The sequence below is a fragment of the Lampris incognitus genome, chromosome 2 (genome assembly GCF_029633865.1).
Source record: "Lampris incognitus isolate fLamInc1 chromosome 2, fLamInc1.hap2, whole genome shotgun sequence".
In the NCBI taxonomy this organism is placed as follows: Eukaryota; Metazoa; Chordata; class Actinopteri; order Lampriformes; family Lampridae; genus Lampris; species Lampris incognitus.
In genome coordinates this window covers 15,657,356-15,683,504 of record NC_079212.1, presented here as the reverse complement: position 1 = coordinate 15,683,504, position 26,149 = coordinate 15,657,356, and the positions used below count along the sequence as shown (strand labels likewise).

The 26,149-nt window shown below is 47.0% G+C and overlaps 2 protein-coding genes across 2 annotated transcripts in view; one reads left to right on the top strand and one right to left on the bottom strand.

The window, feature by feature from the left end:
* Positions 1-511: 511 nt before the first annotated feature.
* LOC130107999 (rhodopsin-like) lies at positions 512-2,647 on the top strand. Its single transcript, XM_056274831.1, has 5 exons — positions 512-872; positions 1,172-1,340; positions 1,560-1,725; positions 2,101-2,340; positions 2,444-2,647. The coding sequence occupies exons 1-5, from the start codon at positions 512-514 to the stop codon at positions 2,570-2,572; spliced, it is 1,065 nt and encodes a 354-aa protein (XP_056130806.1). The 3' UTR covers positions 2,573-2,647.
* A 1,611-nt stretch (positions 2,648-4,258) lies between these two features.
* plxnd1 (plexin D1) overlaps positions 4,259-26,149 on the bottom strand; it is a 79,294-nt gene continuing 57,403 nt past the window's right edge. The window contains 15 exon segments of the mRNA XM_056273334.1: positions 4,259-5,364; positions 6,566-6,640; positions 6,802-6,942; positions 12,849-12,996; positions 13,112-13,275; positions 13,880-13,984; positions 15,155-15,189; positions 16,731-16,794; positions 18,219-18,322; positions 18,698-18,854; positions 20,790-20,936; positions 21,140-21,338; positions 22,987-23,117; positions 24,477-24,584; positions 25,724-25,836. Coding sequence (XP_056129309.1) covers positions 5,248-5,364; positions 6,566-6,640; positions 6,802-6,942; positions 12,849-12,996; positions 13,112-13,275; positions 13,880-13,984; positions 15,155-15,189; positions 16,731-16,794; positions 18,219-18,322; positions 18,698-18,854; positions 20,790-20,936; positions 21,140-21,338; positions 22,987-23,117; positions 24,477-24,584; positions 25,724-25,836 — 1,808 coding nt within the window. The 3' untranslated portion in view covers positions 4,259-5,247.

Below are 26,149 nucleotides of genomic sequence, written 5' to 3'. Positions count from 1 at the left end.
TGTCAGGCTGAATAAGGTTGGCCTCCCATTCACTTACCTTCCCACTCTTGGAGAGTGTGTGTAATGTGGTGATGACTCTTTTGGGAGAGTCAAATAACCTCTGCCCTCAAAAATAGTTAACATATATTTATCTCAGGGGTCTTCTTCTGTAAAGCTGCATGTGTGTGTGTGTGTGTGTGTGTGTGTTTGTGTGTGTTTTGTTGCTATGTGAAAGAGAGCGTAGAGAGAGTGGCCTAAATCTTTCCAAGCAAACCTTTTGGTCTACGCACCTCCCTAATCCTGCTGGCCTGTTAAAAGCAGCTGTCTCAGGGGGCTGCAGAGCACACCTCCCTTATCGCCAACACCTTGAAGCGTCCGTCCTTTCTTCCCTGGTTTCATCTCTAAGGTGTCTCCCTTGTAGTATTTCCCCGTCTTCTCTGAGGAGCAGAGCTGTTTATTAACTCTCGAGCTCTCACAGGGGAGAAAAGCAGAGAGGCGCATCGTCCCACCACCGCCACCACCACCGCCAGCTATGAATGGAACCGAAGGCCCCAACTTCTACGTGCCCATGTCTAACAAGACTGGGGTGGTGCGCAGCCCATTCGATTACCCTCAGTACTACCTGGCTGAGCCTTGGAAGTTCTCTCTCTTGGCTGCCTACATGCTGTTCCTCATCATCACTGCTTTCCCCATCAACTTCCTCACCCTTTATGTCACTGTCAAGCACAAGAAACTGAGGACCCCCCTAAACTACGTTCTGCTCAACCTGGCGGTGGCTGACCTCTTCATGGTGGTCGGGGGGTTCACCGTCGCCCTCTACACAGCCCTGCATGGATACTTTGTCCTTGGGGTCAACGGCTGCAACATTGAAGGGTTCTTCGCCACCTTGGGAGGTAAGAGATGAGGGGGGGTGGTCTCTAGTTCTTTGGGTTCTGAGCAACACGATAAGGGAAATTTTCATATGTTTACAACAAGTGTAAGCTATGCTTTAAATAGGTTTATAGTATATCATCCCACGCATGTGATTTAGATGTCACTCAACCTTTGCAGTGTGTTTGAAAGCAATTGACATTTTCAGTGTTTTGGAAGTATAGTAATAATTCTTAAAATGTTGAACGTCACTTGAAGTTCATGTTTGCTTAGCATTAAGTGAAAGTGCAAATGCTGTACTACTTTTTTATATATGCCATAGGGGAGATTGCCCTTTGGTCTCTGGTGGTATTGGCCATTGAACGCTACATTGTGGTCTGCAAACCATTTAGCAACTTCCGCTTTGGGGAGAGACACGCCATTATGGGACTGGCATTCACGTGGATCATGGCCTTGACCTGTGCTGTGCCTCCTCTGTTGGGATGGTCCCGGTACTGTATTTTTTTGGTGTATAGATCTTGCTGCCAAACACCTAGAAAAGATTAACACACTGCCACACAGCCACTTAAAATGCAAACATTTGTACCTAAAAGCACCATGAGAGACTATTTTCTGTTTGCAATGAAATTGGTTTATTTATTGGCTTGTGTCAAAAATGTAATTTTGTTGAATGAAATTCTAAAATGGGAATATTTTGTTTGCGGATGCAGGTACATCCCAGAGGGCATGCAGTGTTCCTGTGGGATTGACTACTACACTCCTAAGCCCGAGCTCAACAACACCTCATTTGTCATCTATATGTTCGTCCTCCATTTCTGCATCCCTCTCATCATCATCTTCTTTTGCTACAGTCGTCTGCTCTGCACTGTCCGGGCGGTGGGTACACCAATACCACATGCAATATTAAGGATAATGGTGGCATAATAATGAGATATTTAAACTTGTACCTCTGGGAAAATTCACCTCTTGTTGCCCTTCAAAGTGAGGTCTGAGTGCAGGGTTACCTACAATACAGCAGACCGTATGCATGCTGACATGGGTTTGGCACCCGGGTCACCTAGTCGAAGGCATTTCCAACTTCTCACACACTACCCTGCTGCCCCTGTAAAAGCACTGTTTTAATAACATCAGATAGCTGACATTGTTTTTAAAGTTAAACTGTAAACTTCCGGATTACACCTGGAAGGGTGAGTGTGCAGACAAATTGTATGCATGGCTGTTTTTAATCAATCGAGCTGTATCTGTGCCCAGGCCGCAGCCCAGCAGCAGGAGTCTGAAACCACCCAGCGAGCAGAAAAGGAAGTGACACGCATGGTAATCGTCATGGTCATCTCCTTCTTGTTATGCTGGGTGCCTTATGCCAGTGTGGCCTGGTACATCTTTGCCAATCAGGGAGCTGAATTTGGACCGGTTTTCATGACCGCTCCGGCCTTCTTTGCCAAGAGTGCCGCACTCTACAACCCAGTCATCTACATTCTTCTGAACAGACAGGTACCACACTCGAACATGTGATTTGGTCTGCATATGTATGTGACAGAATGAGTGTTTTATGGAAACTGGCTGTGAGTCTCCTCTTCCTCTTGTCTTCTCTCAGTTCAGGAACTGCATGCTAACCACAGTTTGCTGCGGAAAGAACCCGTTCGGAGAGGAAGAGAGCACCACCACCGTCTCATCCAAAACCCAAACCTCCTCTGTCTCCTCCAGCCAGGTCGCCCCTGCTTGACTTACAACCCCTGTTCCCTTTAAGGAAATTTCTGATGTTTTTTTAACCTTAGCTCTATTTTCCTTCTGTTAGGAGTCAAACCTGAGTGATGGGCAGCAGAATCTTTTAAGTTGATTCAGTATTGAGCAAGCTCACAATAGCCAACTGGTGCACACCAAGCTACAATGTCAGGCCAATAGTGCTCGTCAAATAATGTCCATTAAAAGAGCTCTTTTTTTGACACTCCCAGACTCAGAATGTTAATTTATATAGATATTAATGTTTCTCACATGGAGCAGGTCTCATTCTGTAATCCCGGAAGGAGTGAGTTGTTGTAGGAAAACAACAGTGGAGGTATGAGACAATTGGACACAAGTGCAAAAAAGAAAATGTGGAAAAAAGTCTATCAGTGCGTTGGCGGACTGTACTGGGATTGTCTTTTCATAATGTTCTCAGACAATCCTCAAAACATTGAGTCTGTTAGTCTCTTTTTGTAGACATTATTTGGCGAGCCGAGGGATTACGTTTCAGCTTGGTGTGCAGGTGTTGGCTGATGCTAGCTTGGTCGATACTGGATCAGTTTAAAAGATTCTGCTACCCACCGCCCAGTTTGACTCCTAATGATAGTACAAATAAGGCTTAGGTTAAAATGACCGGTTACCCTTTAACACCGCGTCACCTTTCCCTGTGCATCGGAGGAATTGCCAGTGCCAGGCAGTACTGCGTGTTATTGGCCAGTCCTCCTGACTTTACCTCTGTCTGTCTGCACTGCACCAGTATAACTGCACCTGGCTGCTTCAGTGGGACTGACGTCATACATCCATATTTGAGGGCCATATGTGTACAGTTAATCAAATAACCCATGGTTAGTGTTCAGCTGGGATCACTGGTTTCAACTCAGCGTGGCCAGGGCGCCACCTTGGTGAGTGTCCAACTGAATGCATTCCATGGGTCTCACCTCCCTTAAAAACACTTGAAATGACATAATAGCAAAGACTGCAATCCAACAAAACACTGAATGACATCATTCACACCAACTCTCGTAGTCACATAGTTTTTGTGATTGTAGCAAGGAAATTTGCTTTAAGCATGTATTTGTTAAGTGAATATTCTAGCTGGAATTAGTTTTGAATTTGTTTAGACAATATCGTCCATGACTGTCAACCCTTGGGCAGGTCTCCTTGTCTCATTGTCTCTCCTATTGTGGCTGTAACTATGAAGCTGAGGTGGTTAGTTGGTTAAATGACATTTGATGGTACATATGTGTTTACAGACAGACCTGCAAAGAACCTCTGAAGAGACAGAGGTTGCCTGACCTGCCAGAGATTGCAAGGTTGTGTGTGTGTGTGTGTGTGTGTGTGTGCGCAAGCGTGTGTGTGTGCATATAAAAGGGTGGAAAAATGTGTGTGTGAGTGCATAAGAGAGATGTGGAGATGTGTTGATTATTTAAGTGGAAGGATGTTGCTGAAGTAAAGTTGTTCTGTCCTGTAATAAAAGTGAAGTGAAATATCTGCAAGATTTTTTTTCCTTGCCCATTCGTTTCATAAAAGCATTTACAAGGCTCCCCGAAATGTTCCAGATGCGACTTTTAAGCATTTGGGGTTGTATGCCAGGTTGTAATAGTTTTCAAATGTTAATCAAAAGTGCAAAGTATTTCGAAAAGAAGCATTTGGAGAACCACTGCAATAATTGTCATGATTAGACACATTAAAATTCTAAATACAGTCATTTATTTCACAAACTCTGGAAGGTCATTTGGCATCACAAATACAGTCATGTAATTCTTGGACTATACTGAGCTCACGCTTCTTTCTATAAACTTAAAGTTCCCTCTTGTCCATTGGTCGAACATGATAATCATCCATTTATAAGCACACTGATGAACATTTTGAAATGATGTAGCTCTTCCCATTAAACTACATTTACTCTGATCCAATATAGTACTTCAGTCATTTTGCAGGCAGGTCTGTGACACAAAGAGATTACCAATATAAAGCTGTTTTGATTCATTTACACTCCCCCTAAACCTGTCATCTACCTGCAAAGTACATTGGGAAAGGTAGTTCAAAGCACCAATGGAGGTGAGTCGCTTATCTTCGCTGGTCACACCTGAGAACACTGCAGGCTTTAGGAAATGGTGGAAGAGTTTGTCACGGTCATTCTTACTCATACTATTGGACAGGCCACTTGAAAGCATTAGAACACATCTATAAATATTGCTATGGACATTATAATACAGTACAGTGCATCATTGGCTCGTTCCCTTAAGAAGGGCATCAGTGCGTAAGATTGCCACCAGGGCTTTATGTCCCAGTAACTGTGACATTATCCAGAGCGAACTGGAGAGTCCCATCTCCAGATTATTACATCTTAACTCTGTCTCTCGCTAAAGCAAAGTTGAACCAGACTGTAATTCTTTCTGTGTCTTGGTAAACACTCTTGGAAAATGAAGTGGCACTCCATGATGTAGAGGAAATGCAGAGTACTTCACAAATGAGGGACATTTTAACAGGCAGCGGGGAGTCTCTGGTCCGGCCACTTTCTCAATTGTTCCAGCCTGTGCGCTTTTCAGGAGAGGAATAATGAGACTCGTGATTGGTAATTCTTTGGGGACAGACATTCCCGGGTAATATAGTAGGTAGGAGACAGGCAGTCGGCAGCAGTAGAGGTGGCGAGAAGAGGAAAATTTGGCAGATTTAGGCCTCACTGCTGCACTCATAGATGTTGTCCTCCACGAGAGCAATGACCTGCTCAAACTTGTGGTGCAGCTGAGTGCGACGAGCGGTGGGGTTGGACTCCAGAGCATTCACCACCTGACAGTGGGCGGAGGGGAGGGAGGGGGGGAGAGAGAGAGAGAGAGAGAGAGACTGAGCACGTAACAAAGATAACTTTCAGTGGCTGTCGAGCGCTCATGCATCTCGGCGAGAGGAGGAAATCAGCCACCTGCCTGGACACAGAACATGAACGGGGGAGATGGAGGGAGAGGATGAGAGCGCAGAAGAAAACAAGTGGAGTGCTTCAAGCTCTCCTTCAGCCTTCACACATGCCTCCACACCACAAAAGCCTTTCCTCTTCATATATTAACAAAACCCACATCTGGTCTGTTTTTCACGCTTCATAGGTAGTTGTACCCAGCTCAGTGGGCTTTGCGGGCTCTTATAGCGGCTGTGTGCTGCCAGGCAGAGAGAGTGGAGCTGGGCAAGAGAATAGGCAATCAGAGGGCCATTCATAGAGCTCTGGAAATCAGAGTCTAAGCTCCCAGGCCTGTGCCAGTGTGGTAGCATGACACGGGAGAGCAGCTAAATGGTATTATGATGAGGGCCCTCTATTAGCGAACAGTCACCGCTGACTAAGCCTCTGCAGAGAACAGTCCGTGAGTGGCAATGAGGGGTTGATGAGAGAGCAAGCGGGCGGGCGGGCGGGCGGGGGGGGCGTCTACAAGGGCTGAAGAGGGCAAGTTGAAAACGCAATGGAGGATAGATATGGAAAAGTAACTTAACACTATCGTCAAACAGATAAGGGTGCCGGATGAGGTCTTGTGCAGCAAAACAAGACCGGGGGAGAGGGCAGACAGCACGTAGGTTGTTTTAGGTTGCAGGGTACATATGGGTCGGCACAAAACAGTCTAACAGTCTGCTGTAAAGTCGGCTGATCTCTCGCCGATAATCCGTCCGTTGGCAAAGGGAAGTTAGTGTAAAGTAAGTGTTGTAGCGCGAAGGTATTTGGCCTGTTTGGCGACCGGTTGTTTGAGTGACAGGTTGTGGGGCAATCCCAAAGCGAACTAGATCTCTAAACTTGTCTATTATCTCCCACGCTCTGATTGGATGCATGCACTCTCGATTCCCATCTCCACCTTTGAAACTTAACACGGCATGTCGGGGTAAAACAAGGTGATAAGGCTGGCTTGAAGGCCAGTTTAAACATGAGAAACCCTATAATCTCGATCTAAGGTCAGGAGAGAGAGAGCGTGACGGGAAAATAGAGGTGGCGAGAAGGCGGCATGTAGACTCTTACCTGTATTCTGTATTTCTTGGCATATTTGTAGATCTCTGTCAAGGCCAGGTTGGTGTTAAATTCATTTCGGTATTTCTGCAGGATGGAAAACAGTATTGAACAACAATAAATTCAGGAAAATAAGCATGGAATTGGAAATAAAACTGGGAAAAACCAAAATGCAAGCAAGGTAAACCTCAGCGACTGAACGTTAAGGCATTATGAATCGATGCCTTGACCGCTCATGTTTTGCTCACCCGTGACTCCTCGGCCAAGTGAGCATTCATCTCCTGCTCGCTGAGCGGTGCCATCTCCTGGATCTGCTTGTAGTAGCACTGCACCCTCTTCTTATACTCCGGGATTTCCTTGGCATATAATAACTTGTTGGTGGGCGAGTCCTGAAACAACAAATATGGCATTGTGCTCCTTTAACCTCTGCTGATTTCCCCCGCTCAGTCATGATAACTGAGTTACTCCCAGCTGTTTCATTCAAAGTGAAAGAACGCCAGATTTACAGCCCATCTAATGCTGAGCATATCGACTGATAATTTCGTGTGTCGTTGATCGATCCCGACAGCACCAGTAACGTGTTGGTTTAGTACATGGCACTCTGACAAACCAAAGTGTTACGCCATAATGAAATGAAAGCCACTTTATTCGACACTGTATTCTTACAATGAATGCGTTCTCTGCATTTAACCCATCCTATTGTATAGGAGCAGCGGGCAGCTGCAGCACCTGGCGACCAACTCCAGTTCTTCTTTCCATTGCCTTGCTCAGGGGCAGAGACAGGAGTATTAACCCTAACATGCATGTCTTTTTGATGGTGGGAGGAAACCGGAGCACCCGGAGGAAACCCACACAGACACGGGGAGAACATGCAAACTCCACACAGAAAGGACCTGGGACAGCCTGGGGTTCGAACCCAGCACCTTCTTGCTGTGAGGCAACAATGCTAACCACTGGGCCACCATGCCGCCAGAATGCTGCTCATACAAATTTTTGCTACCCAATAGCGATTGTAACGATTTGGGCCACCTTTCACTGTTGATAATCATCTTCGGGAGTCCTATTCTCTCAGGTCCAAAGAGTCCTAAAAATGATCTTCTTCTTTAACCAAAATCAGCTTCTCATCTTCCTGCTTTACAGCTTTACAGTGTTTTCATACTGGGTGACAGCTGAAGGCTCCTCTTCCTCTTGTTTTAATTGTCCTGGTGAAGGCAGCGCCTGCTCACTGACTCCATATATATCAGTACTCTACTGTACAGTGCTCACAATATTGCAGTTGTTGAAAACATTTTTGCCTTGCTCAGGGGCACAGACAGGAGTATTAACCCTAACATGCATGTCTTTTTGATGGCAGGAGGAAACCCACGCAGACACTAGGGGAGAACATGCAAACTCCACACAGAAAGGACCTGGGACGGCTTGGGGTTCGAACCCAGGACCTTCTTGCTGTGAGGCAACAGTGCTAACCACTGGGCCACCGTGCTGTCACACTAATGCAAAGGAAGTGGACAACACGCCACAAATACGCTGTTCTCAAGGCAGCGCTAAGTCCTCGGTCCTGTCACTTTCTCACTCCTTCCAATCTATGGCTTTTCAGGTAGGGAATAATGAGACTTATGAGGCAGTATTACTGTTCTTACTCAAGATTGGTCAGTGACCTTATTTTCCATAACCAAACTTAGCTGATCACTAGCACACAAAAAAAAATCCATCTTTGCTGTAATTAGGATTTAGCAGGCAAGTATGATAAAAAAAGAAAAGAAAAAAAAGTTGCTGTATATGTTTAAGGTCTCTACAGAAGACACAAGACCAGGCCTAGTCCAGCACCTAGTCAGACTGTAGCTGAGACCAGGCCTAGTCCAGGTAGCTGAGTGTTATTTCATGATGAGACGATCAGAAACATCACAGCCTCAGACAATGGAGGGAGGGAACCTGGCTTCCTCTCCTCACAATTGGAAACTCACACAGGCTCTACTCGCACAGGCGGGGGGAACATGCCAGTCAAAATAACACCCTTTACATACCTCCGCATCTCTCCTGAGTCATTCTGCGCTCTCAGACCAGCGCTCATTCAAGCAGAAAGAACAGCAGCGAGGCTAAGAGGCATGCATGGGTCTTAGCTATGACTACTGTTGTTAGCGTGTGTATGTTTGCATCAGTGTGTGTGTGTGTGTGTTTCAGCAAATGTGTGTGTGTGTGTGTGTGTGTGTGTGTGTGTGTGTGTGTGTGTGTGTGTGTGTGTGTGTGAGAGAGGGAAAAAGAGGGTAAGAGAGAAAGTAGGACAGAGAGAAAGAGGGGGTAAAAGAGATGGGCGGCCTTGCCTTTCAGCATTAGTGAATATGCTTACAGTGCACCTTAATATTTCTATGTGTCATGAGTTATTTGTGTCACTGTTTTGTCTGTGTATGTGTTTGTTTGTGTGTGCGTGTGTGTGTGTGTGATTTAAGGTGGCAGGGGGAGTAAGACTGACTCTGCCGCTCCTTCTGATAGGGAACCCTCTCTTCCTGTCCACAAGGTCACTTCCTGTGGTTCGTCCATCTGCCTGGTAACCCCCTGTGACCCTGTGGCCCTACATGCCTGTAGCCAGCCAGATAAGAGGGTTTCCGTGGAAACAGCGAGCGCCGCTGAGTTTCCTATCTACCTCTCACCCCCGCCGAGCTCTAACTAATCCAGACCCCATACCCTTCGCTGCCCCGACTGCATCCCGAGACTATCATACACACACACACACACACACACACACACACACACACACACACACACACACACACACACACACACACAGACTGGCACATACAAGTATGGAGAAACAAATGAAAAAACGTCCCTCTCCTCCACCTGCAGGAGAACTCATAATCACATCCGAGAAACTGGCGACCCAGTGTGTCAGGGTGTTGGCACCGACAGAACACAACCGAATGCAACCAAACACAACCAACACAACCAAATTTCCAAACCGATGTGGGGAAAAAGGTTGAGTAATTGGTTTTTATATGGGGAATAGGATGTACGGGTGTGGGTTTGAGTTTCTAGTATCTGTTTGTGTGTGCCCTGTTTTGTGTGTGAGCGCTAGGGTATGTCACGATTGTCTGCATATGTGTTCATGCATCTATGTGTCGGCCATTGAATATAACCGCGGTGTGCACACTCGCTGTCTGGCACCGACCGAGTGTATGAGTCCGAGTGCTTCTCAGTGAAAGAGGAGCATTATTTGATGAGTGCTGGGCTCTCTCCGGGGAGGAAGCCAGTCAGAGAGACAGGAAGCAGAGTGTGCTCAGGGTCAGAGTGTCTGAAGGATGAGACGGATTCGTGAGAAGTGAGGACATTGACATGCAAGCGTGCACACGCACACACACGCACGCACACGCACACACACACACACACCACCTTGGAGACACAAAGGCAGTTGAACATACACGCACGCACACACACACCCGTGCACACACAGCGCAAGAAGAGGTCCCTGGCGCTCATGACCTTGGCTCCGCCAGGTGGGCTGAAATAAGTCGAGGAAAGTAGACGGAGTTGACAAACTGAGGGTTTAGGTATGAGGTTTCATGGGGGAACTCAGATGGTTCAGAGTACACACACACACACACACACACACACACATATATATATATAGTGTTTTTTCCAGAAACCATCAATGGTTTTGTTGATAAAAGTGCTCAATAAATGAGGAGCGGACCATTGATGGTTTCTGGAGAAAAAAAAATGCTATTTCTGCTCCTTATCCTGTTGAGCACTTTTGGACGCAGTGAAAATCTATGTTTATATATATATATATATATATATATATATATATATGGATTTCTCTCTCTCTCTCTCTCTATATATATATATATATATATATATATATATATATATATACATACACTACCGTTCAAAAGTTTGGGATCACCCAAACAATTTCGTGTTTTCCATGAAAAGTCACACTTATTCACCACCATATGTTGTGAAATGAATAGAAAATAGAGTCAAGACATTGACAAGGTTAGAAATAATGATTTGTATTTGAAATAAGATTTTTTTTACATCAAACTTTGCTTTCGTCAAAGAATCCTCCATTTGCAGCAATTACAGCATTGCAGACCTTTGGCATTCTAGCTGTTAATTTGTTGAGGTAATCTGGAGAAATTGCACCCCACGCTTCCAGAAGCAGCTCCCACAAGTTGGATTGGTTGGATGGGCACTTCTTTGAGCAGATTGAGTTTCTGGAGCATCACATTTGTGGGGTCAATTAAACGCTCAAAATGGCCAGAAAAAGAGAACTTTCATCTGAAACTCGACAGTCTATTCTTGTTCTTAGAAATGAAGGCTATTCCATGCGAGAAATTGCTAAGAAATTGAAGATTTCCTACACCGGTGTGTACTACTCCCTTCAGAGGACAGCACAAACAGGCTCTAACAGGTACTATTTAATGAAGATGCCAGTTGGGGACCTGTGAGGCGTCTGTTTCTCAAACTAGAGACTCTAATGTACTTATCTTCTTGCTCAGTTGTGCAACGCGGCCTCCCACTTCTTTTTCTACTCTGGTTAGAGCCTGTTTGTGCTGTCCTCTGAAGGGAGTAGTACACACCGGTGTAGGAAATCTTCAATTTCTTAGCAATTTCTCGCATGGAATAGCCTTCATTTCTAAGAACAAGAATAGACTGTCGAGTTTCAGATGAAAGTTCTCTTTTTCTGGCCATTTTGAGCGTTTAATTGACCCCACAAATGTGATGCTCCAGAAACTCAATCTGCTCAAAGAAGTGCCCATCCAACCAATCCAACTTGTGGGAGCTGCTTCTGGAAGCGTGGGGTGCAATTTCTCCAGATTACCTCAACAAATTAACAGCTAGAATGCCAAAGGTCTGCAATGCTGTAATTGCTGCAAATGGAGGATTCTTTGACGAAAGCAAAGTTTGATGTAAAAAAAATCTTATTTCAAATACAAATCATTATTTCTAACCTTGTCAATGTCTTGACTCTATTTTCTATTCATTTCACAACATATGGTGGTGAATAAGTGTGACTTTTCATGGAAAACACGAAATTGTTTGGGTGATCCCAAACTTTTGAACGGTAGTGTATATACATACATATATATATACGAAAACCCAGCCACTGAAGATGCACAAGCCAGTGCATTCTTAGTGCCGGTCCCAAGCCCGGATAAATGGGGAGGGTTGTGTCAGCAAGGGCATCTGGCATAACAACTTTGCCAAATCAAATATGCGGATCTTAAATCAGATTTCCATGCCAGACTGGTCGAGACCCGGGTTACCAACAACTGCCACTGGTACTGTTGGCCAGCAGGGTGCCGGTGGAAACTATGCTACTGTTGGGCAAAGGAGATGGAGAGGGGGGAGGCATGTCCAGAGGCAGCGGGAGAGGAGGAAGCGTAAGGGTATGGAGGTGAGAGTTGGAAATTTGAATGTTGGCACTATGACTGGTAAAGGGAGAGAGCTGGCTGATACGAATGAGAGAAGGAAGGTAGATATACTGTGTGTGCAAGAGACCAGGTAGAAGTGGAGTAAGGCCAGGAGCATAGGAGGTGGGTTCAAACTCTTCTACCATGGTTCGGATATGTATGGAGGAGAGATGCTGGGTATATTGGGGGAAGGATACTAAATATGGAGCTGCCAGGGAAGAGGAAAAGAGGAAAACCAAAGAGGAGGTTTATGGATGTGGTGAGAGAGGACATGCAGGTGGCTAGTGTGACAGAGGAAGATGCAGAGGGCAGGAAGAAATGGAAACGGATGATCTGCTGTGGCGACCCCTAACGGGAGCAACTGAAAGTCGTGTATATATATATATATATATATATATATATATAGACAAATTCAACTATCATGATATGTTTCCTATACCTTGATATTGCTAATGTGATGATATTTTAAAGGATTACTATTTACGCTTTCATAAGAAATGTACATGCAAGATCATTTTGATATATGATCATTAGTGATGCGGATATGGTGACCAAGCAGGTAGAGGAGTTCACTGTTCAAGTCACCCAGCTAAAAACAAAAAAGTTCAGAAATATGTATCACTGTATCACGCAGCCTTTAAGAAAAGGGAATGACACCATTTAAGTTCTATCATGATATCATGATAACCAAAACCCCAGACCGTGTGTAGTTTTTATCACGATATAGATATGATTTCAATATATTGCACAGGTGCACAGGATATGAAGACAATTAGAACTGTACAAATACTTTAATGTTGGACATGTATATGCAGATAGACATATAAAGAGACACAGAGAGGGAGGGAGGGAGAGAAAGAGAGAGAGCATCATCGTCTCACCTTGCCAAGCTGCAGGTCAGAGATGGAACAGGCGTCTATAAAGGCCTGTGCAATGACAGACAGACAGGCATCCATGTGGTCCGTTTTATCGATGTCAAACACAAACTGAGGGTTCTTCAGGATGTTCACCCAAAAGCGCAGAGGTAAGCTGCAGGATGAGGAAGATACAGTGAGACCCTGTAAATACACCAGCAGGCTCACACTTAAAACACCTGGTACAGTAGGTGACCAAAGGGATTCTAACTTGGTGTCTGTTATCTTACCTGTTTGTCTTCCAGATGTGTAGGGTGTCTGGGTCTGTGATGCCCCGTTTGTCTGCCTGCTCCTCCAGGAAGTCAAAAAAGTATTTGACAGCCAATGGGGGGCGCTCTGGAGGGATGCTGAGGATGGCCTGGAACAGGTCATCCAAAAACTTCTGCAGCGTCCCCTACGGAGGAACGATAAATACAGATCTAAGCTAGTGTAGGGAACGACTCCCACCATGCCTGATTCATGTATCACTTACTTGCACAACAACGATTAGATACATGTGCCAGCACTCAGGCCACAAACATCCCGAATTAATTAGCATGCAATTTAAAAATATGACAGTAATTGAATACAGAGGCTGTTCCAACTGCCACTAGTTTACAGATGTGGTCCAGTGTATTGTTATAAAAAAAAAGAAGTAGAAAAACACCGAGCATCCTTTTTACATGTTGCTTGTTTTGCATCAGCCTGCCTATCAATCACACCGCTATGAGAGAGGGCCTGCATATAAAGGCTGTTTTTCATAAATACATATGGCATTGCAGCCTGACCCGTGAAAGCTGAAATATCTCACAAGCTCTTGTGCAAACGAGCCGCGGTAAAGACCCAAAAAAGAAACAAAACAAACCATACAGTACAAGGATAAAAGATGGCACCGAGGTAGGTAGGATGCGATGCTCACGTAATGTCAAGATCTATTAATAATAACTGTCTATTTAAGGTGCCAACACCATGTAGACTAGTTATTTCTGGAACTCAAGATGCTGTGAGTACGTGTTCACCTTGGTAGACAGCAGGCGTGTCAGGTAGATTTCCGGCAGGACCTTCTTGCGGTGGCTCTGCCTGTGAGACTTCTTGGTCTCCATTAACTCATCATGGGGGAGGACCTGAGACACCAGGGGTCAAAGGTTAGCAAACCACAGTTGGCAATAAACCACCGTCCTAAGTGGCTAGCTGAGCTGGTGTCTCAGCTCTTCGACTGGAATCTACTCGCCGCATACCTGAGACACATGATCCAGAAAACCGCATCGGGGTGTTTTGGATCGCCAACTGAACATATTGAATTTAGTGTTTGTGGAGCTGGAAAGAAAAAAAAATCTGGGGGATTTTCTTTGGTTGGTGGTATACAGAATTGTGCATTCGACAAGCTTGTACAGGTCTAAATTAAGGGTAGGGAAAAGAATGACGCACTTGAAAATTCATCTCACCACCCCCCCCCCCGCCGCCTTGTCTAAAGAGCACAGCCACCTCAAGTAGAAAGCTGCTCAACAAAAACTAACTATTCACCCAGCAGAACGTGTTTCAGGGAACTCATTATTCTAAAGTCAAGGGGGCCCCTATCTTGGGCTGACTTTTATAAAAGGGTATAAAAGAGCTTAAGCGGCATTAGTGCTGTCATGTCCTCTCAGCAGCAGCAACCCCCCCCCCACATTCACTTCCATTCACCCCGTCCTCTGTGTCATCAGGGCTGCTCCGAGCTGACTAACACTGGCACACAATGGAGAAGCCTACAGTAACCACCCGCGGAACAACTGTGTTAATAAGAGCAGCTTCGAGGGGCGTTTGGGTGGCGTAGCAGTCTATTCTGTTGCCTACCAACACAGGGTTCGCCGGTTTGAATCCCCGTGTTACCGTCGGCTTGGTCGGGCGTCCCTACAGACACAATTGGCCATGTCTGCAGGTGGGAAGCCAGATCTGGGTATGTGTCCTGGTTGCTGTATTAGCGCCTCCTCTGTTTGGTCAGGGTGCCTGATCGGGGGGGGGGTCTGGGGGGAATAGCGTGATCCTCCCACGTGCTACGTCCCCCTGGTGAAACTCCTCACCGTCAGGTGAAAAGAAGCGGCTGGCGACTCCACATGTATCGGAGGAGGCATGTGATAGTCTGCAGCCCTCCCCGGATTGGTAGAGGGGGTGGAGCAGCGACCGGGACAGCTCGGAAGAGTGGGGTAATTGGCCTGATACAATTGGGAAGAAAAGGGGGGGAAACTCCCCCCCCCCCAAAAAGAGCGGCTTCGATTGTCCAAGAGGAAGCACGTGCAATAGCAAAGGGAACTCACCAAGTGTACATACTTCTCTGTATCCAGGTCTTTGACTATTGAGAGGGAGAGAGAGAGAGAGAGAGAGAGAGAGAGAGAGAGAGAGAGAGAGAGAGAGAGAGAGAGAGAGAGAGAGAGAGAGAGAAACAAGTCATGAAACAATGAGCAATCAGAAAGGTGGCGACCTGTGAGAATAAAAGGAGACAAAAGGAGACAAGAGGCAGGGAAACGAGTGCGACAGATAGGAGAGGTAGAGGGAAAAGGAGAGAGAGAGAGAGAGAGAGAGAGAGAGGGAAAGGGGGAGAGAGAGAGTGACAGGAGCAAGGGAGATGGAGTAAACGCCGCAGAGAGAAAGTGATTAAGGTGGACGGTGGGCAGGGGGAAGGGAGGGGAGCTGTCTGAGAGAATGAAGGAGAAAGATTACGAGTTGAGGGGGAGAGAGAGAAAAAGGGAGATTAGGAGAGACAGACGTGCAGAGTGTATGATTGCTTCTGGAGCCAGTGTAATGAGACGGTACTGCTCAGGCTTCGTTAGGGAAGCAGCTTTAGACCTTGCTGGTTTATATATAGATCTAAACACAAACAGCAAGAGCGCTGAGCGAGAGCACTCACTAACTCACTCACGCACGCGCACAAAATATACATACAATATACATACCTACAGCTACATGCACATGTGCAAAATATACAAACACTGACAAACATGCACAAAGGGACACACACACACACAAACAAAGCCCCTGCCCAACCAAGCTTGGTGCTGGCGGTGTTTCCCTGTCAGTGATGCTGTGGCCCGGCAGGCTCCGGTCCAGACCCTCTGCACTGATCACAGGCAGACAGGGAGGTGTTTTGTATTAGGCAATATGAGGGAAGACTACAGTCCCATTAGAGCCTCTCAGTGCTTTGAACCCGCAGCCAGGTTTGGCCCACAACAGGCTCATTCTGGCTTACTATAAATGAGAGGAGAAGCTGTGATGGACAAAGCATGACCAGAACAAGGCCCTGCTCTGGTACAGATTATGGAGGGTAGACTTTATGCACAGATGGACAAGGCCATTAAAGGCTGTATGCAAACTCATCTGTCATCAGGGAGAGAGCCGACTTTATTCGACATGGAGGCAGCACATTGGGTCAAATTGTGCTCCAGAGTTGACGTCTTGCTAATGAAATACATCTCTAACATGGAAATACATCTGGGTAAAAGAAAAGTGAACAGGACAGTAGCATACTTCCATATGCAGCGGGGTAGCGCATGTGTTGTGACTGATTAAGTGTGAGTGTGTTTATATGTCCACTGCACGGATGGGGACCGGGGCCACGTCTATGTTTGTGGTGTCATGTGTGTTTATATGAAGGTATCATGTTTGTGTGGTTTCCTGTGATTGAGTGAGGGTGTGTGTTCCCCTAAATGCCCGTGTGTGTGTATGTGACACCCCCCCCCCCCCACACACACACACACAGTGAGTGTGAGAGAGAGAGAGAGAGAGAGAGAGAGAGAGAGAGAGAGAGAGAGAGAGAGAGAGAGAGAGAGAGAGAGAGAGAGAGAGAGAGAGAGAGAGAGAGACGAGGTGACAGCGGGTTGTGTGACGATGACATACCTCTCCCCAGGGTGTTATCTCTCTTGTCCTTCATGCTCATGGCCAGCGAGGCACCTTCTGGGATCTGTGGAGGGGTTGGAAAGGGGGGATTGGAGGGTTGCAGAGGGCACAGGGTCAAGGGTCGAGTCGAGGAGCAGCCCAGAACAGCATCATTAAGCATGCCCTCTAGGTTAGAGTTGTGTCGAGTGTTGTGTGTGTGTGTGTGTGTGTGTGTGTGGGGGACAGCGTGTGTGAGCGTCTATGTGTTTCTGTGACTGCGTGTGCCTAGAGTGGCGGCGAGCCTGTGGAAGACTGGCTGTGCTCATTAAAGTCAGCCCAGGGTGAAATGGATTGAGCAGCCTTGCCAGTGAACCCAGACTGTTGGTACACGCTGCGGCTTGCTGCTTTCACAGCTCCTTCCCCGTGGCTCAGCAAAAACTAAACAGAGCACTTAACAAGTACAGTTAACAGGGCAAAGGCCAAGGGTCACCGAATGTCTGTTTACTCACGCCCAAATGAACATGGACATAGGCAAACACACATACTTGCTGGATGGAGATTCTTAAGGGAATACCTTGAAATTTTAGGTTTTAGTTGGTTTTCTTCACTGGAAAATTTTGGGAGCGAAAACAAAAAAAATTTGGGCATTTGCCTTTTTCTTCTGCATTACAATTATTGCCAGTAGGGGCGTCCGGGTAGCGTGGTGGTCTATTCCGTTGCCTACCGACATGGGGATCGCCGGTTCGAATCCCCAGAAGCCGGATGTGGGTATGTGTCCTGGTCGCTGCACCAGTACCTCCTCTGGTTGGTTGGGGCACCTGTTCTGAGGGGGGGGAATAGCGTGATCCTCCCATGTGCTGCATCCCCCTGGCGAAACTCCTCACTATCAGGTGAAAAGAAGCGGCTGGTGACTCCACATGTATCGGAGGAGGCATGTGGTAGTCTGCAGCAGAGGGAACGGAAAAGCGACCGGGATGGCTTGGAAGAGTGGGGTAATTGGCTGGATACAATTGGAAGAAAAAAAGGGGGGGATTGTTGACAGTATTGCCATCGCTATTCGCAAACACGCAACACGGATGTCTGCAAGTGAAAATTCACAATGTCGACTTCTCTCTGTGCCTTGGTGCACAAAAAGCAGAAATGCTGGAAAAAAATACAAAGCTACACAACAACAGTGGAAATGCACCAAATGGACTGTGCAACAAATACCATCAACAAAGACAAATACCATCTGGGTAGAAGCACTCACACATATGGAAAGCCACAGAAACACAGAAAGTGCCCCCACCCCACTCACGGACAACTAGTGACACCACTTACAGAGAGTTCTCACTTCCTCCACCCCTGCTGTCACTGCTACAATATTAGGGACACGTGGGGACATGATAACAACACCTACGGCAGGGGTCAAACACACACACACACACACACACACACACACACACACACACACACACACACACACACACACACACACACACACACTCACACACGCACACACACACACACCTGGTAGTGGAAGACCGTGTTGAGCTTCTTCCGGCCATCCTCCATCTCCGAGGTGTTATCCAGGTCCTGCAGAATCCTGCTGTTACTGCCGGAGTCAAACCACTCTGGAGGAGAGAGAGGAGGGGTGTGAGACATGAAGATGGTGGTTTGGGGGAGAGATTTAATTCTAAAATTCGGGGGAGAATGACTCAGAGACAGTGACAGAGGGCAGCCTCACGCTGACCTCCTGTCTCACAACCTGTGGATATATTCCGGGGCCATTAATCAAATCAGCACTTCGGGCTCCTCAGCCCACGAAAGCAATAACTCTTTGTGATTATTACTGTACACTCTCCCCGCTGCAGTCTGTCATCTATTATATTGTTGCCTCAGGTTAGTTTTGCTTTATAAGAGGAATTGACCTTTTTCAAGGGAGATTACTTTATCTCTGCAGTATGGAGAAGAGAAGGATGAATTGATGAGAGAAAGTGTCCTCTTACCCAGGTCTACATCCTCGGCCCGAGGCCACTGGGAGAAGGGGAGATTTTTATAAAAGGCTTCGATGATCTTTTCCTTCACCTGGCAGATAGTGTCTGAGTTCATGACCCGGACAGACAGAGAGTCCATGCCACAGCCTTGGAAGGACACGTTGATGTTCTGTAAAGGCACACGGAGAGCATGACAGTATGGCGATATGGGCTAGAGTGATTTAGTTTGACTTATGGTCGTTAGTTATTAAACCACCATAAACAATATGGTGGTTTAATAACATTAAACAATATGGTGGTGAATCCAAATAAATATTTAATGATGTTGAAAACACTTTAGGTGCCAACTTATGAAAATTATTGTAGGCACTCATCTAAAAGTACAGATATAAAGCACTTATAGCTTATACCCCCCCCCCCCATTTTCTACTGTCAGAAAATAAAATGGGGACGACCCTTCTGCACACCAAAACTCCATATACTATGTTATCTACCGATGAGAAAATGTTATATAGTTTTGATAGGCACGTTTAAAGCCGGCAGTCGCCGACAGCTTAATGTCACATATTTGGTAACGTTAGAAAAACACAATGTTGATGGTTGGTAACGCAACCAATCTCATTCCTGTTCCAGCTCTTAAAAGAGATTGACAGGACCGGAGGGTGTGCTGCAGTTATCGGGGCATCGGCCTCCCTGGGAAAGTCTAATCTAGGGTGCTGGAAAGGAGGCTCCGACCGATTGTTGAACCTCGGATCCAGGAGGAACAATGCGGATTCCGTCCTGGCCGTGGAACAACGGACCAACTCCTTTGCCTTGCAGAAGTGCTGAGGGGGGAATGGAAGTTTGACAAGCCAGTCTACATGTGTTTTGTGGACTTGAGGAAGGCTTACGACAGTGTACCCCAGGGCACTCTGTGGGGGGTACTGCGGGAGTATGGGGTACCGGGGCAGTTGCTACAAGCCATCCAGTCCTTGTATAACCAAAGTGAGAGCTGTGTCCGTATTCTCGGCACACAATTAAAGACGTTTTCGGTGGGTGTCGGACTCCGCCAAGGTTGTCGCTTGTCTCCGATTCTGTTTGTGATATTCATGGAGAGGCTCTCAAGGCGCAGCCAAGGTGAGGAGTGTGTTCATTTTGGGAACCTCAGAGTTGCATCTCTGCTCTTCGCAGATGATGTGGTTTAGTTGACTTCATAGGAAAGCGACCTCCAGCGCGCACTGGGGTGGTTTGCAGCTGAGTGTGAAGTGAGCGCGATGAGAGTCAGCACCTCCCAGTCTGAGACCATGGTTCTCTACCAGAACATGGTGGATTGCTCCCTCCGGGTTGGGGATGAGTTGTTGCCTCAAGTGAAGGAGTTCAAGCAACAGAGATTGAGCTACTCAATAATGTCTTTTAGATTTGGCTTTGCATATATATTTATCATTTTATTTTACTTATTTTTTTAAGATTTTTTTGGCATTTTTTGCCTTTATGACCAAGGTGGCCGACAGAAAACAATGGGAGAGAGAGATGGGTACGACATGCAACAAATGGCTGGAATCGAACCAGGCAAATTTGTAATTTGTGATATTGGGCTATACAAATAAAATTGACTTGACTTGACATTGGTAAGTAGTAAATGTTAAAATGACTGCATTTATATAGTGCTTTTCTAGTCTACCGACCACTCAAAGTGCTTTACAGTGTATGCCTCACATTTACCCATTCACACACACATTCATACACTGATGGAGAAGGCTGCCATGCAAAGCACCAACCTGCTCATCAGGAGCAGTTACAAGTTCAGTGTCTTGCTCAAGGACACTTCGACACACTCTCTGGAGGAGGCTGGGATAGAACCAGCAGCCTTCTGATTACTAGACGACCCACTCTACCTCCTGAGCCATGCTGTCGTAACGTTGCTGTTATGTGGCATGCGCTGCAACCATTCAGCTGCCGGGGCGCCATTTAATTTAAATTTTTAGATGGGGGGGGGCTCCTCACCACCCACAGAGCTAGCAGCATTTCAGCATTCACTCAGCAATCTTCTTTTTTTTTTTACAGTGGAAAAGTTCAGCAGCCCCTCTCTCTGACCTTTGACCTGTGTATGTGTGAGGCATCTGACCTGTGGCTTGGCCTCGATGTTTTCCCGCAGCAGCCACTCCTCATTGAGGGTGTAGCGGGCCTTTCCTGTGATGGCGTCTGTGGAGCCCTTGTTGATCTGCTGCTTGATGGCACACAGCAGCAAGAAGAATGGCTCACCCACTGTCTCCTGAAGAATATGAAGATAAATGGTTTCAGAGGCCGGTTATTAGAGCACCAAGGTTCCCTTTTGACAGTAGAGGCGTTCGATGAGCAAATTCTTCATAATCAACTTTGCAAGGACCTGACGCCACTGATGCACACGTGCACGCACACGCACATCCTCTCTGACACATGCTTGCTTTGCTCTGCTCCCCCCTTTCACACACTCGCCTTGAGGTAGCTGTACATGCAGATGGACATCCAGTTGGTCAGCATCTTCTCCACCACAGACTCGGTGCGACGAAGCATCAGTTTGGGGTTCTTCGAAGCTGAGGCGTCGATCAGGTCAACCAGCAGGTCCTTCATGATGCTGGTGTAGTACTCAAGTTTGCCATGGAGGGCGATGGTGAGCAATGAGGCCAAGCTACATCTGAGGGGTTGAGTGAACAGACAGGAAAAAAAAGGCAGATGAGAGGACAGCCAGCTCTCAATAACGGGCACACGCTACATGCCCATGCTAATGTGTGAGGCCAGTTTAGATTTGAAAATAACTCCATTTACAGACACAACAAGGCTCGGTTTTGTGCTGCTCACCACATGTGACTGCAGTGCCAAATAAAAGTCTGACCTAGTGTCAGGATGAGTAAGTCCAGAGGTGCAGGGGATTTCCATAACAAATCCCTTTCAATCCAGGCTGGCAAAGCAACATCAATCTAAGTAGGATGTGTTTTTGTCACTGGAATTTCTCTCTGGTCCTAAAGGATCTTCCACATTGACTGATCGGTTTTAAGACATATTAGAACATGGCCAGGTATCACTGTACACTGAACGTGTATACTATGGTGGCATCGAACATGGACACAAACATTGACTGTACTGTATGTATTAACTAAAGAAAGTTAGTGTGTCCTTATGACGTCTTGGATTCCTTATGCTTTGCACATTTTTTTTTGGATCCCCCCGCCCCCTTTTCTCCCCAATTGTGTCCCGCCAATTAATAACCACACTCTTCTGAGCTGTCCCGGTCGCTGCCCCACCCCCTCTGCCGATCCGGGGAGGGCTGCAAGACTACCACATGCCTCCTCTGATCCACGTGGAGTCACCAGCTGCTTCTTTTCACCTGACAGTGAGGAGTTTCACCAGGGGGATGTAGCACGTGGGAGGATCACACTATTCCCCCCAGTTCCCTCTCCTTCTTGAACAGGCAGCCCCAACCGACCAGAGGAGGTGCTAGTGCAGCGACCAGAACACATACCCACATCCGGCTTCCCACCCGTAGACACGGTCAATTGTGTCTGTAGGGATGCCCGACCAAGCCAGAGGTAACACGAGGATTCGAACCGGCGATCCCTGTGTTGGTAGGCAATGGAATAGACCGCTATGCTACCTGGACATCCATGCTGGACGTCCTCAAGGAACCCCTATCCTGCAGATTTTCATTGTAACCCTGCATAGGCATCCCTGCTTGTACTTACTCAACCAATCATCTCACAGCACTTAATTATGCAAGGTGCGCAACATCTGACATAATTCATTGCTGATTGGTTGAATAACTACAAACAGGTACCTAGTCAGGGTTGCAAAGAAAATCTGCAGGATAGGGGTTCCTTGAGGACTGGGTTGGGAAACACTGCTATAATCTATGTATTAACTGTATATCCTCTACATTACCTCGCTCTGTGTGCAATCTCTGGCTGCACGTTGGCATTGCTACTCTTGTCTACTTGGTACATTCGACAACAATTGCATGTCTGTCCGTCCTAAAAGAAGGATCCCTCCTCTACCCCCCCCCCCCCAAGTTTCCTCTCATTTTCTTTCCTGATAAGGTTTTTCTTGTGCAATTTTCCTCATTCATATTACATGGATTGTAAATCCCTTTGGAACTACTTTGGAGATTTTAGGCTACACAAATAAACATGAGTTAAATTATGACTACACTTGACAAAGTTTGGTTTGCAGTGTAATAAAATCCTGCGGGTAAAATCCTACTGGCTTTTTTATGATCTTAAGTCGATGTTTGTTTGAGGTTTCCTGCTCGGTTAATAGTGTTTGGGATGTGTTGCAGTTGATATATATACCTGTCTCGCACAGCGAAGTCCTTCTGCTGCTCCAAGGCGTGGACGAAGGTGATCAGAAAGTGCTTGTTGTTGAGAAGTGTGGAGAAAAGAGTGATGCCCTCCTCCATGTTTGGCCGTGTCGTGTTGGAGGACTAGAGAGCGAGACAGAGCGAGACAGAGAGAGACAGAGAGACAAGGTAAAGGAGTTGTATCTCTGTAGCTCATTTTACCTGCACTGCAGCTGCTGTGACCTTCCTGAAATATATTTCCAGTTGCTTGGCTTGAGTGACACATCTGGCGACCATTCTTTCTTAACTATCACAGTTCCTCCTTCAGCTTCACTGGGCTTCCTCTCTCTGCCCCTTATTCTCCTTGTCTCACTGTATCTCTCTCTTTCTGTGAACTCTGACTGAATGTGATTGTCTCCTAAATGTGCCGAGTCGACTTAATGAGCTCGGGCCCGTCTATGGCTGCGATTAAACTCCAGCGTGATGAAGTCTTCCTTCTGGATCGTTGCCATATGGTGTGCCTTGCAGCCTGACAGAAGGAGAACGGGGGTGTCCATTAAGATAAATGCCCGCCTGTGAGATTTATTTGCTGTGACCTGGAAAACACTTCTTGGGAAGACGGTGTGGATCAGAGGCACTTCATCACCGCCAGACAGGCTCCCCTGGCTGTCGACCCAAAACTAGCACCACAACCGCTACTTTCTTCCTCTTCCTTCTTCCTCCCTCAGTCTAGCATACGTGCGTGCAGCAAAATGTGAATGTGCATGGGTGTAGTCTCTCTCGCACATGCACAGATGCACGCACACACACACACACACACACACACACACACACACACACACACGGAAAGATGGAGGCCTATAAGGTCACAAAAGAGGAGTATATACAGTTCAGTTGTCCAGGAGATGGCAGGAAGTGTGCTGTCATCCTCTCGGCGGGCAAACTGACGTTTGACAAGCTGAAAAATCTCGGTTTCACGCTAAGTGGCAACCGCTGAATGACATGCTTTAGTATTCACAAGCACACAGACACACACACACACACACACACACGTGTCCGCACAAATGAATGGGCACATACGTTCACACCCAACCCACGCACTTGTGCACGCACCCGGAGACTCAAAGAAAATCCAGACACACAAAGACAAACATATACGCATGCCCAAAGCACAAGCGGAACACGCGGACACGCATGCCTTGTGCATGCATGCACGTGCGCACGCACGCACACACGCACGCACACACGCACACACACACACACACACACACACACACACACACACAGATGGTGAACTATAACAAGCAGGCAGAGACACAAACATGCTTCATGTGCTTTTCTTTACTCCTCATCAACAACGCCACAGCGAAACCTTAACAAGCGCCAGTGTGACCCAGTTGAGGGGCAGGGAAGTGGGGAAAAAAAGGAAGCTAAATCAAGGCACTCGTGGTTTGAGGACGCACAATGTTATTTTATCATGACCTAACGAGGCTAACCCTTTACCTGCCAGTCCTGGAGGAGTGGGTGGGTCTCTGGGAGAGCGCGTGGGCCCAAGCCGTCATTCTCAAAGGTGGGCTGGACCACCAGACTCTTCTCATAATCCGAACACATCTGAAACACACACACACAAAGATATGGTCCAATCAATAGAGACCTATAGAAAAGCCTAAGCTAGTCTTAGAAAGAGTGGAAGAGACGAACAGGGCGAGACCGGCAGAGCCCCAGACATAGTAGTTGGCCTCGAGACTTTGGCAACAGCTTTTCAGAATGGAAACAAAAGGGCTCAACTTTTAAAAACAGGCCCTGAATAAGCCCTTTGTGACCATGAAAAAGGAAACCTGACAATGGGGACACGAAAGATCATATGTCTTACCGGTTTCAGAGGCAAACTGACCGAGAGCCAAGTGGGCAGCCTTTACGCTCTCAGCATTTCATTCTGAATCAGTGTGAAGATGAGAAAGCGACGTTTGGCCTCTGCTCAAAACGTATCATCACAGCGTTTTGTGTGCCCAACTCTGTGTGTGTACTCCCAACTGCTAAAGAGACGAGTTTGTAAGAGCGTCTGGTAGCCAGAGCGAAACGCTCAGGATGGAGGTGTGCAGTGTGCTGCAGGCTGGGGGCCAGCGCCATCCATTGTCTGCACGCTGTCTCGGTGGAAAACTATGGGGAGACGGTACAGAGGCAACGACATGTGTATTTACGTTCCATCTGTGCAGCTTCTCAGCACTTTCCCATCTCACTTCCTTCACGACCACAAACACGGCCCAGTGGCCACTACAACACAAGGACAGTTCTCATTGTGCAAGAGTGCTTCCAAAATATGCTGCATGTGCATGTGTATGTTTGTGTGTGTGTGTGTGTGTGTGTGTGTGTGTGAGCGAGACAGCGAGAGTGGCAGTATTTTTTAGGAAAGAAGGGAAAGTTTTCTTGTCCGGGTGCCCACTATTGTTCTGTCTCCTGCAGAGTCCATGCCTGTGGTTGGAAGGCTGAGCCCGCTGAGCAGTGTCTGTCTGTATCAGTGGAAAAATACCCACCCACAGATAGAGCACCAGTCTACCTTCGGGGTGGATAAAATGTCTCGCAAAATGCTTACCTATAGAGAACACATTAGCTCTGCTCCGGGGAGCTGAAACAAGCAACGGTTCACGCATGTTCGAAAACTACCCCCCGTGTCAAACCCTACAGTGTGTCGGCGCACTTTGGGGTTTGCAGGGAGAAAAACGGCGCTGATGAAACTAGCACTGTCTCACCTTGGGGAAGAAGGTGCGTGTGACAAACTGTTTGTACTCCAAAAAGGGTATGCCCTGGCTGCGGTTCAGCTCCTTAGTCAGGTCCGTCATGTCCGTCTGCAGCTCTGCAAAGCCTGAGGAGGACAACATACACATAGGGACTTAGTAAGACAGTTCAAAAGCCCCCCCCCCGCCCCCTTTTTTTCTCGCCAATTGTACTTGGCCAATTACCCCACTATTCCGAGCCATCCCGGTCGCTGCTCCACTCCCCTCTGCCGATCCGGGGAGGGCTGCAGACTACCACATGTCCCCTCTGATACATGTGGAGTCGCCAGCCGCTTCTTTTCACCTGACAGTGAGGAGTTTCACCAGGGGGATGCAGCATGTTGGGAGGATCACGCTATAGACCCTTTTAGAGCCTACGTAATGATTACGTCAGGGCGTCAG